The sequence below is a fragment of the Mercenaria mercenaria genome, chromosome 3 (genome assembly GCF_021730395.1).
Source record: "Mercenaria mercenaria strain notata chromosome 3, MADL_Memer_1, whole genome shotgun sequence".
Taxonomy (NCBI): Eukaryota; Metazoa; Mollusca; class Bivalvia; order Venerida; family Veneridae; genus Mercenaria; species Mercenaria mercenaria.
The window spans coordinates 10,981,750-10,998,873 of NC_069363.1; the positions used below are offsets into that span (position 1 = coordinate 10,981,750).

The 17,124-nt window shown below is 34.8% G+C and overlaps 1 protein-coding gene across 2 annotated transcripts in view; it reads left to right on the plus strand.

Moving 5' to 3' along the window:
- The window catches only part of LOC123525922 (venom factor-like), a 93,216-nt gene that overhangs the window by 36,430 nt on the left and 39,662 nt on the right, over window positions 1-17,124 (plus strand). For both annotated transcript variants that reach the window (XR_008370102.1, XM_053537859.1), the window contains exons 18-28: window positions 3,283-3,513; window positions 4,513-4,657; window positions 5,785-5,852; window positions 6,800-6,966; window positions 9,213-9,434; window positions 10,674-10,770; window positions 11,323-11,415; window positions 12,307-12,495; window positions 12,764-12,842; window positions 13,489-13,651; window positions 15,632-15,709. Coding sequence is in view for 1 of the 2 variants with exons in the window: in XM_053537859.1 (XP_053393834.1) it covers window positions 3,283-3,513; window positions 4,513-4,657; window positions 5,785-5,852; window positions 6,800-6,966; window positions 9,213-9,434; window positions 10,674-10,770; window positions 11,323-11,415; window positions 12,307-12,495; window positions 12,764-12,842; window positions 13,489-13,651; window positions 15,632-15,709 (1,532 nt within the window). In the remaining variant the exon portion in view is untranslated. The remainder of the gene's footprint in view (window positions 1-3,282; window positions 3,514-4,512; window positions 4,658-5,784; window positions 5,853-6,799; window positions 6,967-9,212; window positions 9,435-10,673; window positions 10,771-11,322; window positions 11,416-12,306; window positions 12,496-12,763; window positions 12,843-13,488; window positions 13,652-15,631; window positions 15,710-17,124) is intronic.

Here is a 17,124-nt window from a genome sequence, read left to right on the forward strand (position 1 = left end):
TTAAAACACGCAATTTTCTCGTCTGCATTTAGCAGATTGTAAATGTGTACCCCTTGAATAATGTTGGGGCCTCAAAACAAGTATGCGCAATGAAAGCACATGCAACTTCCCCCAGCGAGGGCTGTCACAACATTTCCTGAACAAATGTAAATATTCCAATTTTGTAAGTTTTACTTACTGATTTGCAATTGTTGCAGTGGATGTTGCACATAAAGCAAGCGTCTGTGTACTTGTCAACAAATGATAAAAAATAACGCCAAAATAAGCGTTTACGCGACTGTCTGGGTTGGGTCGTCCGAAATTCTGGGTCGCCAACCAGTAATCTATAACTCTGATGTAAAACAAAATGGCGTCATTTAAAAATCTAACGGAAGTGGCTTCTCCGTATTGGCCCTCTCTTTTGAACCAATCAAAATGCTTGAATTCCATATTGGCCCTGTTTTTCACGTATTGGCCCTGTTTTTATCATATTGGTTCAGTTATGTTTTGTATTAACTCTGTCTGTTTCATATGATGTTTGCAATTGATCTAATACATTGTGTAATATTGTAAAGTTGAATAATAAGGCTGATTATTGGCAAACTTTATATATCGAGTGTACTGGTGATTATTGGCATACTTTATATATCGAGTGTACTAGTGAATATTGGCATACTTTATATATTGAGTGTTCTGGTGATTATTGGTATACTTTATATATCGATTGTTCTAGTGGTTATTGGCATACTTTATATATCGAGTGTACTGGTAATTATTGGCATACCTTATATATCGATTGTACTAGTTATTAGTATATCGAGTGTACTGGGATAACTGATATGCATTATGTATTGAATGTACTAACTTGCAATATTTATATATCGATTGTACTAGTGATTACTGGCATACTTTATATATCGAGTGTTCTACTGATTATTGGCATACTTTATATATCGAGTGTACTGCTGATTATTGGCATACTTTATATGTCGAGTGTACTGGTGATTATTGGCATACTTTATATAGGTTAGAGGTCAGTAATTCAAATCCTTCTTTGTTTCATATAAAAAACGACAACTTCATGTCGTCTTTACGTATCTTTAGAGAACATCACTTTTTCCTACACCAATTTTTCATGAAAGTTCTATCACAAATTAACGCAAAAATGAAAAGAAAATAGGGGGTTGAATAGTTCCTAGTGAAATGCCAGTCAGTTGTGGTCTGCTACTCTAAAAATGGCGCATATTTGCTCTCCTCCGCGCAATAAACACCTACTTCCGGTTTCGATCTGCAAAACTTGCCATGTGGGTTGTATGAACATGAAAACCGTCTCATTTCATGCAGAATGTATTCTAGTAGCGAAAAAGTGTGATTAAAGCACTCGTTCTACACGAATTTGCGCAGAAAATGGGAAAATTAGGATCTATTTATTATGGACTTCTTTCGACTACACCACGGAAGCACATTTTCGACCGAATTACTGACCTTATTCCTATATCGAGTGTACTGGTGATTATTGGCATACTTTATATATTGAGTGTTCTGGTGATTATTGGCATACTTTATATATCGATTGTTCTAGTGATTATTGGCATACTTTATATATCGAGTGTACTGGTAATTATTGGCATACTTTATATATCGAGTGTACTGGTGATTATTGACATACCTTATATATCGATTGTACTAGTTATTAGTATATCGAGTGTACTGGGATAACTGATATGCATTATATATTGAATGTACTAACTTGCAATATTTATATATCGATTGTACTAGTGATTACTGGCATACTTTATATATCGAGTGTTCTACTTATTATTGGCATACTTTATATATCGAGTGTACTGCTGATTATTGGCATACTTTATATATCGAGTGTACTAGTGATTATTGGCATACTTTATATATTGAGTGTTCTGGTGATTATTGGCATACTTTATATATCGATTGTTCTAGTAATTATTGACATACTTTATATATCGAGTATACTGGTAATTATTGGCATACTTTATATATCGTCTAGTGTTTGCATCTTAATCGAGTGACTGGGATTATTGGCATACTTATACCCTGCCATGGGAAACACATAGTGGCTTGCGACAGCTGGATCAGACACTGGTTCCGCAGTTGTCAGATCATATGTCGTTCAAGTCTATGCAATAGAGAAACTTAGGAACAGCTGGATCCTACCAGATGCGCGATGCGCAGCTGTTGGATTTCTGTCGCAACCACTATGTTGTTTTCCATGGACGTCATATATCGATTGTACTAGTGATTAGTATCATGTGTACTTGGATAACTGATATGCATTTTATATTGAATGTACTAACTTGCAATATTTATATATCGATTGTACTAGTGATTATTGGCATACTTTATATATCGATTGTACTAGTGATTATTGGCATACTTTATGTATCAGTGTAACAGTTATTTCTGGTATACTTTATATATATACTGACTGTGTATACTGACGATAAATGGATTACTTTATATAGGGAGTGTACGTAGTATAATAAGTACGTTTTATGTATCAGACATACTCGTAAATAACTGGCATAATTTATGTATCAAGTGCACTGGTGATAACTGGTATACTGTACTGGGAATAAAAATATTCTTTATTTATTGAGTATACTTATGATAATTGATGTGCTTTATCTTTTGTGTATACTGGTGTGTTGGTGGTAGTTGGTATGCTTTTAATATGGAGAGAACTATTGACAACTGGCATGTTTTACGTATAACGTATACTATTGAATACTGGCATACTTTAGGGGCCTCCGTGGCTAAGGTCGCTGACCAGCTATCCAGCTGGCTTATAGAAGGTCGGTTGTTCCACCCGTGCCGCCTGTGTCGGTGTTACATTAAACCCAACAAAAACAAAACAAGATACTGGCATGCTTCATTTATCGTGTGTACTGGTGATATCTGGTACTTCTTATGTATTGAGTGTTCTGGTGATAATTATGACGCTCTTTATATCGAGAATACTATTGATAACTGGCATGTTTTATTTATCGAGTGTACTAGAGTGATAACTGGTACACCTTCTGTATCGAATCGAGTGTGCTGGTGACGTGACCACTGATGACCAAATAAAAAAAAACGAAAGATAATTGAAAGTATATAACAAAAGGTTAATTATAATAGCTTGATCTGTGATGAATTCGGTTGTCGTGGATTTTGCCAAACCAGATCACATCCATGATTTGTGCGCCTCCCACGATCCAGGTATGGTGGATTTTGTTCGAGTCGGATGAAACTACAGTACTTATAAATACTGATCCTATTTTCTAGGTTGTTACTATGGTGTTGACGAAACGTGCTGTGATAACGGATACTATTACGCGGAGGAACTTATCTACGAAGCCGATTTCCCAGAACGTCTAGATCCGTATGTTAATTGCTTTGTAAAAGCAAGAAATCTGACTGACGGCATATCAGATAAGACAAGTAAAACGGCTCTGCCAACGAAATGTATCATGGCTTTTTTTCTAAGCTGCATGGAGGAACTAGAGGACAGAATAGGTAAGTTTAACATACTTTTAGTACACATGTTTAAGATTTACAAGTAGTGTTCGTGGGTGAGCTTTTATGACTGGCCATGTTAATTTGTCGATCTACTGTCAGTCGAAATCTTCCTCAGCAATCTGAATAACAAAGAGTGAAGATTGCTACCAGATCTAAGGAAAGACGGTTAATACTTGCTTAACCATAACAGAAAAGTAGTCGGCATTTACCTTGATAACACAATAGTTACAAAAGGCCATATTTCTGGAAACTTACATTAAATGTTTTTTTGTCCGAGATAACATAGAATGGTTTTGTCCTTGATATCTCTGTCCAGATTAATGATAATAACTTACTTAAATATCATTTAAAGTACCGATCTTTAAGTCAGTAAAAAGTGTCGTATTATATCTTGTTACAACTCATGAAACTTATGCAGAAACTGTATGTTTTAAAGATTCATTTTGATTGTTGACAGAATTGCAAATTTACTGCTAGAATCATTAACCTTAAATTATTGTGAAATCAGTTAATTTCCTAAGCAGGAAAATTTCGTTGGTTTGGTTGAAACAGCTGTTTCGTTTGGATATGAAAATGTAAATTTCTTTTTTTTCGAAGGTAAAGTTCTATGTATTCGGTGGAATTAAATTTCATGAAATTCACGAAAGTTATTCCACTACGAATGTTAATAAATTTCACCGTAGTTATATTTTGCTATATGAGACCTTTTTGACCCATTAGTGGTTGCATCTGTCACTCCTCTTTAGTAATCATGATGATAATTTAAAGAATGTGTAGCGACACAAGTTCAAGAACAGGTGTATTACTAACTTGCTATATGAGAATTTGTCCTTAGATTTTGAGACTTGCCATATTTTACTACATAAACAGATTTAAAGTTTTGAAACCTTTTAAAGTTGGTTGGGAGGTTGCCGGGAGGAAGGCTCGGCTTCTACAACAATTTCATGTTATTACGCGTATACAGTTGAATACATTTCTTATTTTGTGTTGTTCTAGGAACAGACTTTATTGTATCAAAATCCTTGGGTGACGAGAGTGAATATGCCGCGGACCTTGCACGGTTGGCAGACGCAGGAGTCAAGCCTAGAACCAGATCAGATTTCCGGGAATCATGGCTTTTTGAGGTCGATCAGCTTGATCAGTAAGTATTTACTAATATTTCAGTCTACAATATATTTAACTTTGTTTGAATGGTGCTAGCACAGTATCATAGATCCATGCCAATGCGTAAAGGGGTCCGCGAAAGGAAAGGAAATGAAATACAAAAATCTAAGCACCCTTAGAAATATTTTTTTACATAAAGGTATAGGTATTAAAGTTTGAAGAAATTCTATAATAGGTAAAAATTTCGCCCATCTCATATACAGGGAATTCTAGCATACGCCTTAAAGAGTTTTGATGTTGTCAATGAGTCTGCTTCATACTGTTCCCACATATTGCATGTCTTGGTCTGCATAGACCTCTCTGTGCTGTCTGTGCTTTTTCCAGCTTACTATCCGAGACCAGCTATCAGTTATATATATGTTCTTTTCCTTTAAATGTATCATATTTTGATTATTATTTATAAGTAAATGATCAATATTTGTATGGGTACGTTTTGACTTCTGAAAAAATAAAACATGGGTACATTTTGACTTTCATATGTGGGTACATTTTCACTTCTTGTGGGTATATTTTGACTTTTTTATTTTTGGGTACATTCTGGTTTGGGTACGTTTTGACCTGCACCATTACCAGGTATCTGAATACAAATTCCCTGTAACTAAATTAAATTTACTTTTATGAATTGATGATATCAGAGGTGTAAGAAGGGTTTAGACCCGTATTGCTTTTAACCAAGAATCTGTAGGCTTGTAATAGCATATTTCATTTTAAATTCAACATTTATTTAATACAAGCTTAAACAGAGATTATGTCATACAGAGGTCAGTACATTCCTCCGGTGTTCCAGTTATTCGGGCGTAATACCGATATTACGAAAGAAGGCCGTTGAACACGATTGCACTTTCTCATCGTATTCTTTTGTCTTCATTCCTTGCACACGAATTTTGTTAACGAAATCGTTAATATTCGTGGCGAACTACTTTTCATGTGGGGAATCCTAAAGGACATATAAAGTTCCTATTCATTTTATCCGCAAAACCATAAACTCTTCAGCAAACCACGAAAGTTCTAGCCCGAGATATTGACAGCATATATGCATGATCATGAAAACTTAACCAATTTTCAAGTGAGATACTTATTAAATGATAATTCTTGCATTTTTAGAAATGGACAGAAAAAGAAAATACTTAATTTTCCAGACTCTATAACCGAATGGAAGATACAAGCAGTTGGTAAGTTCTTGCGTCTTTGTCATGTGAATTAAATAATTATTTAGGTATTTTTTTGATGAAAAGAATCAATGAAGTATTAAAATAATGTATTGTTTTACGAAACAAGTGTGTTTGTCAAAAAAGATATTGCTATAATATAACAAACCGTCAAATCAAGGAAGGCGAAATAACTTGCCATGTAGCTGGTATTAAAACAACGAAAATGGGAATATCAAATTCCATAATGATTTCAGGTCAGGCACTGCTGTTGTTTTTTCCATAGGCCTCCATTATAGGAAATGGCCCTGTCACATACCCCAAAACTGAAAGATGACCACTAAAATGTGATTCTTTCAGTAAGGCAGCACTTCAGACACAAAAAATACCCGGTAGCAATCAAGTTATTATATTCTTTTCCAATCAAAGTTTAACATTTTTCCTCAAACAAACCTCATGCAATGAGTCAGACACCTACAAAATATTCCAATTTTTGATATTTGTATAGTAGATGCAACCGACGTAAATGCTTCTAAATTATATCACGACAAACACAAATGAATTTGTAATTTCATTTGTCACAAAACACAAACTAATGTGTACAGCTAATGAAAATGACGTAAAAGTTTTTGTGCTACAGCAAATTATACGTAGTTGTATTTGCAATTCTAGATGTCACCTGAGACAAAGGCAGGTGTTCAGCGGACGAAGTAGATGTAAAACTCCTCTGTGTTATAACATAGTATCAAGATGTATCTGTAATTATAGGAATCACCTCAGAAGTAGGCATGTGTTTAGCTGATGTCATTGATGTAAAAGCGTCTATGTTATGAAATGATATACAAAGATAAAGTTGTAAGTCCAGTTATCACCCCCAAACAAAGGCATGTGGTTAGCTGATGCAACTAATATAAAAGCTGCTGTGTTATGTTATGAGATGAAATGTGTAGAGTATGCACTTGTAATTCCAGGAATAACTCAAGACAAGGGCATATGTATAGCTGATGCAATCGATGTAAAAACGTACAGAGACTTTTTCGTACAGCTTGATCTTCCCTATAAGGCCGTCCGTCTGGAACATTTTGACGTGAAAGCAACTATATTTTCCTATGGACTTCCTGTTGATGACAACAAACAGGTAGACTTTATTTTTTTAGAAAAACCATTGATACAACATCATATAGAGTAATAGAAAAGTCACTCAAGCTATTAAGCTTTGTTATCAAATCCCAATAATTACAAGGTTTTAAATTAGGCCGTTGTTTGTCCTCTACTGCTTGAAACCCAGTTTCGGGGACAATATGAATGCGCTTTTCCGTCCTTCCGTCATTCTGTCATTCCGTCCGTCCTAATTTCGTGTCCGGTCCATAACTCATTCATAAAGAGATTTTAATATTACTTGGCGAAAATGTTCCCCATGATGAGACGATGTGTCTTGCGCAAAACTCGGTCCCCTGGCTGAAAGGTCAAGGTCACAATTGGAGGTCAAAGGTCAGTAGGGTTTTTTTCCCTTTCTGGTCCATAACTATGCCATCCATTAAGGGAATTTTAATATTAATTGGCACAAATGTACCCCAAAAAAAGACGATGTGTCGTGCACAAGTTTCAGACCCCTAGCTCCATGGTCAAAGTCACACTTGGCGGTCAGATGTTAACATGGTTAGAACAGGGTTAATATTTCCCATGATGAGAAGACGTGTGTCATACGCAAAACCCGGACCCCTAGCTCAAAGGTCAAGGTCACGTGTGGGAGGTCAAAGGTCAGCAGGTTTTTTTTTCTTCCTGTCCAGTCAATAACTCTGTCATCCACCAAGGGATTACAATATTACTTGGCATAAATGTTCCCCATGATGAGATGACGTGTCATCACAACACCTGGAACCCTAGCTTAAAGGTCAAGATCCGGTGTATAACGTTGTCATGCAAAATAGGATTTAAATAGCAGTTGTCACAAATATTCCCCTGGATGAAACAATTTGTCATGCGCAAAACCCGGACCTTAGCTGAAAGGTCAAGGTCACACATAGAAGTCAAAAGCCAAAATGGCTTTATTCCTGTCCAGTCTGTAACTCAACAATCCTTAAACAGATTTTAATATTACTTTGCACAAATGTTCACTACCATGAGACAGAGTGTCGTGCGCAAGAACCAGGTCCTAGGTCTAAGGGAAAGATCACACTTAGAGGTCAAAAGTCAAATTCTTAGAATGACTTTGTCCGAAGCATTTCTTCTTCATGCATGGAGGGATTTTGATATACCTTGGCACAATGTTCGCAACCATGAGAACGATTGCCGTGAGAGAACCATGTCCCTATGTCTAAGATCAAGGTCACACTTAAAGGTAAAAGGTCAAATTCAAGAATGACTTTGTCCGGAGTGTTTCTTCTTCGTGCATGGAGGGATTTTGATGTAAGTTGGGACAAATGTTCACCACCATAAAGCACTCTTAGTTTTAGAATTACTTCCCTTTGTTCCGTAGGGAAAAAACGAGACCACTTTTCTGTGGTACAACATGCATGTAACATCCAATTTTGAGATGTATTTTGACCTATCTCTATCTGGTAAAGACTTTGTTTTACTACTGGCACTCCTGTTTATATTTATAGATATTATGGAACAATCAACCACTGTAGGTTTTTGTATATGCAAGTTTAAATCCAAATGTTTTGTTATAACATACTGTTTATGTAGTACAATATTGTTTATACATCATTGACAGATATCAGTTCATTATGTTATACTGCAGTAGAGAAAATCAGGTGCTTTCCAGTAGGGGACTTTGTATTGCATGGCAATACTTCATTCACTTGTTATGTATCATTTTCCATTAGTGTGTTTTGAAGTTCCTTTGGACAGATTTCGATCATCATGTACAATTTCGTAATAAATGTATGAAAACTAGCATGACCTTAAAACATCAGCAAATCGGGTAATGTTTAGTTTTTTCACGTAGTGTTCATACTTCTAACCCTTATAAAAGATTTTTTTGTGACAAGTAACTTCAATTTATCATAAATTACGCAAAACCTATTTGGTTAATGGCCACTTGCGACAAGGAAACAACTCATTCTCTCTTTAAAGAAAGGTTGAAATATACATTTTTAGAAGTCAGAAATCGGTGATAGATTATTAATCTTTCCAAAACAAATATGTTATATATTGAGGGTTGAACGCAATACTGTCGTAAGTCCTTCTTTATTTAATAGGAGTTACTACAGTATTGCGTTCAGCCCTCGATATATAGAGCTCTTGGAATCATGTTAATAAATGTTCGCCATTTCACACCGAAAACACAATATTCTCGCTTAACTCTACAAGTCTTACCTCCTGTAGATGCATTTAAGTTCCTAGTTATGATCCGAATAATCATATCTTTTGTTGTAGGCTAATATATACTTGCACGGTGTAGAACATCTTTGTTATAACAAAGACGCAGGAGAAGAATCCCCTAGAATAAGGATCGAATTGCCACCTAACAGTGCCAAAACCGTGAGTTTTCCCATGATACCACTCAGACCTGGAAAGTTTCCGGTGAAAGTAAGCGCCATGGTTACAGATTTTGGCATACCGGAAGTTGACGTAATTGAAAAGAAGTTATACGTCGTGGTAAGCATAACTTGATCATTTCAAAATATATCAACATTTTCTTTAGATAAAGGCATTGTAAATCCATTGTAAGTCGTTTGTAAAACTGATAGCGCCTGATACTTATAATGTTTATGCATGTTTTGTCAATTCTTATGAAAGTCGTTTGTTGATGGGAATATACAATATTTTTAAGCTGCATAAAATCATCTCGTATTAACGCTACGCATTTGAAGGCAACCGATAGAGGGTCACGTTCAGACGGCCTTTCCGCTAGCCATTCAGATCCCTGCTTTCAAAATTTTGAAAGTGAAAGTAGAAGTTAAAAAATGAGATTCAAGTTTTCGATATGTGAGTTTCATTGGTTTATAATTCCTACGACGGCAACATCATGTCTGTGCCCTTGTGTTTATTCTTTACGAAGAACAATACAATAATAAAGCAGAAAGTATATAGATATTGCGGAGACCACGTATATAACATAATTCTTGGCACTGGTTTACACTGTCGATTTTAATTTTTTTCAAAGCATCGGCTTCGTCATTCGATACCATTTTGAAGGTTAAGCAAATCGCGTGTTAAAACAAGTCGTCTGATTGGTTCAACTAAAGTTAAACTGGTGGAAAGTAAAATAGCAATTTCCGATTATACAGGAAGATGAATTTAAATGGGTCGCCATCAGATTTTACATGAAAGGAAATCGAGTACTTAGTCAGATTGACACTGGATTTAAACTTTTATCGTATCCTTGCTCATGTCGAAACAAAATGAATAGTTTAGAGCGAATTGTAGCTAAGGCCGCCAAAAGTTACACAATTGAACGTAATACTATGTTTTTCGCACCAGGATTATTTGTTTTTAAAACTTTAAGTCTCCTGCGGAATGCAGTTGATGGAATACCGTAGTGAAAGCATATGTATATATACAGGTACGTCACGGTACCCCTTTATCTAAAATAAGATAATTGAACGGACTTTGCATAGCCATTCAATCAAGATATTACTTGTACATGTCTTGGCAGTTGAATGTTTCAGTTGAAGGATATTTCAGCTGCAAGCTGCTCATTATAGTGAACAAGAATGAAACTGGTCAGAAAATTTAGATATTTTGTGCACGCGGTATCGAAATTATTCGTAACTCTATTTGCAATGCATTGCCCGCATTAGTATGAATATCTGTGCCACTTCGGATTATGAAACTTTGCATCTTAATAAACTGCATAGATCTAGCGACATTGAAGCTTATTTGTTGTTTGTACAGAATGAAGGTGTGGAAGAACAGATCGCAATAAATGTTTGTTTAGACCCCAAGAATCAAAAAGATGACTGCAGAAATGATGATCGAGTAAAAAGCGATGGTACGTATCTGAATGAAAAAGTAAAGTAAGTTTGAATTAAAAAAAGCGCAGTAAATTAGAATAAGCGACTGAGGGTACTACATACGATTCTAATTGTCTTTTAACAGTCACAAACTAAAACCCTTCATTGAATCTTGCACAAATATTTTGTGCCTTTAGACAACCACACAGGTAAGTAATTCTTATCCTTACTGCTTGAAGCTCTCTCAATTTAAGTTTAGCTGAACTTTGAACGTCTTGTTTTTATGTGAAATGTTCACAAATTAGCCTAATAATATGCTCTTTTGTATAATAAAATGAAGTCATAAAATGTTTTGCGTAATAGAATTAAACCTGATACATTTTGCAAATACGTGGATGTGTAATTGAGCAGTACCGTTCAGCTACTTAATTAAGCAAAATGATATAATTTAATAAGCGTATTACTTATGAAATGCGTACGTGAAAGAATTTCCCATAAAAACGAAACACGAAACATGCTCTGAACAAAAAGTATATTTTACAAATGAAATATATTTAATCTAATTTGTCTACATAATTATATCCCTGCAGTTCGAGGAAGCCACGAAAGGGTGTACGAAATAGACCTCACACTTCCAGAAAACAGTATTCCGCAAACCGGTGCAGCTACGGCGTATATTCAAAGTAAGAACTTCCTTTAAAGAAATACAGACTTCGTCTCAGTAGCAAATTTGGTGCATTTAAAAACAAATATATTACATATTACATTATATATACCGAAGATTTGACATAATTTTATCACCATTATCAGTACATACAAATAATATAAAGCTGGAACACACTTGTCCCAAACGTCTTGGGAGAATGAATATTGTCAGAGGATGCTTTGAAGGCTATCACTTTGGTAACTTTATATCTATCTGCCATTTATTGTAAGAAACTACGCTTGATGACAAACTTACAATGTAATGGATAACTTTAATTGTTTTAATCAATCTATAAGAAAACCCTTTGGAAGCATAGCTCGCAACGAGACAAAGTAAGAGCAGACATGGTTCATGATCCCTTACGTCCCCTAGTATCGGAACTCAAGTATAACACTGAATGGACTTTAGGACCAGAAATAAAAGCAACACATTCAATTAAAGCTTAAACTATTTTTTTCTGTCGGTAAAGATCAAATTGAACCATCACGACTGTATGACTTTTCACTGGATTTAAAGACCAGTATTTTCATCGGAAGGCGAATTACAATTGAACTTGAGCGCGTTTTTGGCTGTTCTATTTAGTTGTTTAAAAGATCGATATATTGACATTTATTTTTATTTTCTGATACTCATTGAAAGGAAATCACTTGTATTTGTAACATGCTATCATAAAAATGTTTATATACAAATTGAATGTTATTTTTTTTGCGTTTATACGGGTAAAACAACAACTGGACTTCTTGCAAATTATCCAATGATCGATAACGCGATCCACAGATTTGCAAGAAGCCCCATTATAGTTATTCCCCGTATTAACAACCAAAAATGACAATCTATTTCTAAATTGTGTTTTGTTAAATTTTAACAGCTAACATAATGGACAACGTTGTGAATACTATAATAGAGGGTGTTGAATCTCTGTTTCAACAACCGGCTGGTTGCGGGGAACAGACAATGATTCGACTTGCGCCAACAGTATCTGCCATGTATTACTTAAAGGAAACAGATCAGGTGACAGCTGAAATAGAAGTTAAGGGAAACCAGTATATTAGGGATGGTATGTTTTATCAACTTTGTTGCAAAAAGCATAAAAGCTGCATGATATGTTTTCATGTTAGAGTATTTATTTGATCCGAACTGATAGAGGTCACAAGTCTGACAAATATAATCACCTTTTTAGTACTTTTTAGAGTTCAGTCGTGTGAGATGATGGCATTTCATTGATACATATTACGTGGGAGACTTAGTACTTGCATGTTATAATGCGATATTACATTTATTGGATTTTTTCATTATTTATGATAATACAAATTATAACGTTTTAGGTGTGAACCGCGAGGTGTCTCAGTACCGACATCCGGATGGATCTTATGCCGCCTGGCAAAACCGGCAGTCAAGTACCTGGTGAGCGTCTAATCAGTGAAGTTTGTGTACATGGAAAAATATCCCATGGGAGCTTTAATATATATACAATGTATCTTACGCCATTATTACTTTCAACAATTTTATACATTTGAAATATTAACGTTACACCCAAACGCAATCAGTTTTAGATACACAGAAAAATTGAAGTTAGCACATTACCACTATATAATATATAAATATCATATGGCTGATATAGTCAACCCGAGGGAAGAATGTCACCCCAGGCGAAAGCCGAGTGGTGACATTCAGTTTCAAGGGTTGAAACATATCAATGTCATACCCGCTGCCATATGATATTTATTTTATTATACCGAACAAAATTAAGTACATAAAAAAGTTGAAATAATGTTTTTAATTAATTTTATTCAACCATGAACAAGTTAAGAAGGTAAACAAAATATTACATTGAATAGTGACGTCACCACTATATGTTTATAAGGGAGGCAATCATTTCATGGTTTGGCTAAAAATTTGAAGCAATTATTTGCCCTTATATGACATTCAAGTCACGTGTCAAAAAGAATCGTCAAAATATCTCTTTCTCGGGTAATTGGACTTTGTAATTGTAGACAAAAGTGAGGTATAATAAATATAGTTAATGTCATTTATTCCGACGATATTACAGGCTGACGGCATTTGTTGCAAAAATATTTTGTCAAGCGAAGAAGGTTGTGGACGATGCAGTCGACGAAGAAAAAGATATAAAATTAACAATAGACTGGCTGAAAAACCAGACTGACGATGGCTCATTTGTTGATCATATGCCGGTTATACACCGAGAAATGATTGTAAGAATACACACTATAGCTTGAGTCTCTTTTTGAGTAAAAAAGACTTTCGTTAACTGTTTCACTCTTATTTCCTTTTCCTAATTATTCAGTTACTAAGATCATTTGCAGTAGTGGTCTGATAAATCCGTGTGTAACGTTTTTATTCATGTAATATGTCTCTATCGGTGCGTTGTTACCTGCTAAAACTTTCAATATGTTATATAACTACAAATTCTATTACACATTCCCATGGTGTTTAGCCCATATAAGGTAAATGCTGAAATTTATAATAGAAAGCCCTTCTCAAATTAGATATTTTAAAAGGACAGTTTGTTTTAATTTTATAGTTTCCTGTTACCAGAAGCTTTTGATTTGTCATCAGTATTACTAACATTTAATATTAAGGGTTGTTTTTGTATCCGTAAAATAACTAGCAAATTTTTATTTACCCCGCCGTTTTCGAAGAAAAAAGAGGGGCATAGGAATAATAAATTGATGTGTCATGCGCAAAACCCGGCACGCTAGCTCCAAGGTCAAGGTCACACTTAGAAGTCATTTAGGTTAACAATGTCTGTTTCTTGTCCGGTCTTAACTCTGCTATTCATCAAGGGCTTTTAAAATTACTCAGCACAAATGTTTCCCAAAATGAGTTTATTCAATTCAGTAGATGTGGAATAAGTTCCGCCTGAGCCGGTGCTAGGGGGCGTAAGAGATTTAGCACATTACAGTACCTCCTATGAACAGACAATCAAACCGAGTCTGTTATTATTCTGCTTGGTTGCATTCTATGGTTCCAAAGGATCTTGTAACAAATTTTGTTAACTACACAACAGCAATCTTTAAGTGCCGTGTGCGACTGTAAAACGTCTCCTCGTACTTGGACTCAATGTTGTTACATTTTCTGGTCCTTTGGGATCATGGAGTCTATTCAATAGATGTGTAATAGAGTTCCGCTTCAACCGGTGCTAGGGGGTATGAGAGATGTTGCACATTTCATTACTTCTAATGAACAGACTGAAACAAACTGAGTCTGCTATTATTCTGCTTGATTACATTCTATGCTGCCAAGGATCTTTTAACATATTTTATTGATATATCATGTAAAAGACCCAAACCCCTAGCTCTAAGTTCAAAATTATTGTGTGCTTTTTGTCGGGTCTGTAACTTTTTATGCATCGGTATATACATGTATTTAAATAACTTGACATGAATATTCACCATTACAAGTGATTGTGCCATGTGCAAAGGTCAATGTCACAAGCACCCAAGTTAACTCTCTTTTTTGTTTGTACCTATTTCAATTTCTTTTTCTTCTGATTGTATGTTTAAAGTATTTTAATACGAAACGCGCTGCAAACTTGCGTTGTCTTCTTTTAACCATATCAATTTCTTCTACATTCATCTGAAAATGTATTCTCTCTCAAAACTATCCGATCTTAGATTTTATGACTTGAGCCATGAGAAAACTATGTCATTAGTCTTGTTTCTATATCATTCTCAGCGCAACAATATTTTATCGGAGTAACAAGTACTATAGTTCAGACGGGCAAGTTATAGAAAAAAGTAAACACGTATGTGTAAACGTTATAAGAAGTCCGATTTAACATCACAATGTGTAAAAATATTCCAGCCAAAACAAATTCTGTTGTTACTTAAATACGTATTTACATTTCATAGTAGTTATTTCTTGAAACAGAATTACGATTATCCAGTCTGTTGTTCCTTTTGTTTCGTTTCGTTAAGGATCAACTCAAGTCCGGAATATATCTTAATCCATAAGACTGGAATATTTTTTCAGTTCATAATTAGTATTATATTACGTTAATCTATTATTAGTGTGTAGCATTCTCCAAATGTAAAAATGTAGACACATATACACAAATATTTATGTATGCATGCTAATTTCACTGTTCGTCATAAACTTACCTGTTTATGTCCTCATGGGCTTTAATCCTATTGGAGTTGGATAAATAAACTACTACTTTGTGTTTTCTTTAGGGACAAATCAATGAAAGGGATCCGTCGCTCACCGCCTTTGTACTGATCACGTTACAGGAATGCGGTATAAAATCGGATGTAAGTGCCCAGATTTATTTAATAGAAGCATGTTAAATACTGAATTATCTTTTCTTAGAAGGGGAGAAGTGGGAACTTCTCTTGTTACCACCAAGTCACATTGATGTAATCACATGCACTGTGAGTACAAGTACTAAACATTTAGTAAAACATGTCAGTTAAGACACATTCACCATTCTGACTATGATCTCTTAATACTAGTCTATAGAATGTAAATATTTTCTAAAGACTGGTATTGAGAGAGCTTGTTTGGTGCATATTTAATACATATTTGCTCCAATGAAATCCTTACAAAATAATAAGGATACGTAACCACTAATGAACGCAATAATAAAAAAGAATTTACAAACATACATGAAGAAAGAACGCATTAGGGCACCATTTCAATGGCAAAACTTCTTGGGAGTTCAGATCAGTGCCTCACTTTTGAACTCTCATCTTTTGACTCCTACCATGTTTCTGTATTATATAAATTTTCATTCCTCAACCAACATACATTTTACTGACTCTTTATTGTTATACCAGCCACAAAGAATAACTTCCATAATCTTTAATATGGGGAAATTATTTCAATAGAATTGCTTGCCGCCAGCAGGCAGAAGGTTAATAATTTCCAACTGAACATACCAAGTCACTTGAAGCTTAATGTCATTTTCTTACATTAAACTAGATAGATGAAAGAGTAAATTGTTTCTGATTTGTCAAGGCTGAAAGACACAATTCGAAAGGAAACACAACAGTTTGACGATTTATAGTGGTAATTGTTAAAGATCTATCCGAATAAAGAGGATATTTATTGATATATTAAGAACTTATTCTTTATATCCTTTCCGCAGCCTTAACTATTAAAACGTATTAGCGTCTGATGGCCCTTTCACGCTTCCGTAGAATCAACATTTATTACACGAAATTGATTTTGAAAATATTTCTGAAATGTCTTGCCGCCAGCAGGCAGAAGGTTAATAATTTCCAACTGAACATACCAAGTCACTTGAAGCTTAATGTCATTTTCTTACATTAAACTAGATAGATGAAAGAGTAAATTGTTTCTGATTTGTCAAGGCTGAAAGACACAATTCGAAAGGAAACACAACAGTTTGACGATTTATAGTGGTAATTGTTAAAGATCTATCCGAATAAAGAGGATATTTATTGATATATTAAGAACTTATTCTTTATATCCTTTCCGCAGCCTTATCTATTAAAACGTATTAGCGTCTGATGGCCCTTTCACGCTTCCGTAGAATCAACATTTATTACACGAAATTGATTTTGAAAATATTTCTGAAGTGTCTAGGTCTGCAGCTCTCAAAAACGGTTATATCGTACATCCGAGTCATATATGATAATCTCAGACAACATCAAAAAGACCGTTCAAGCGCTTTGATGAAGTTCCAAAATTATCAATGTACCCT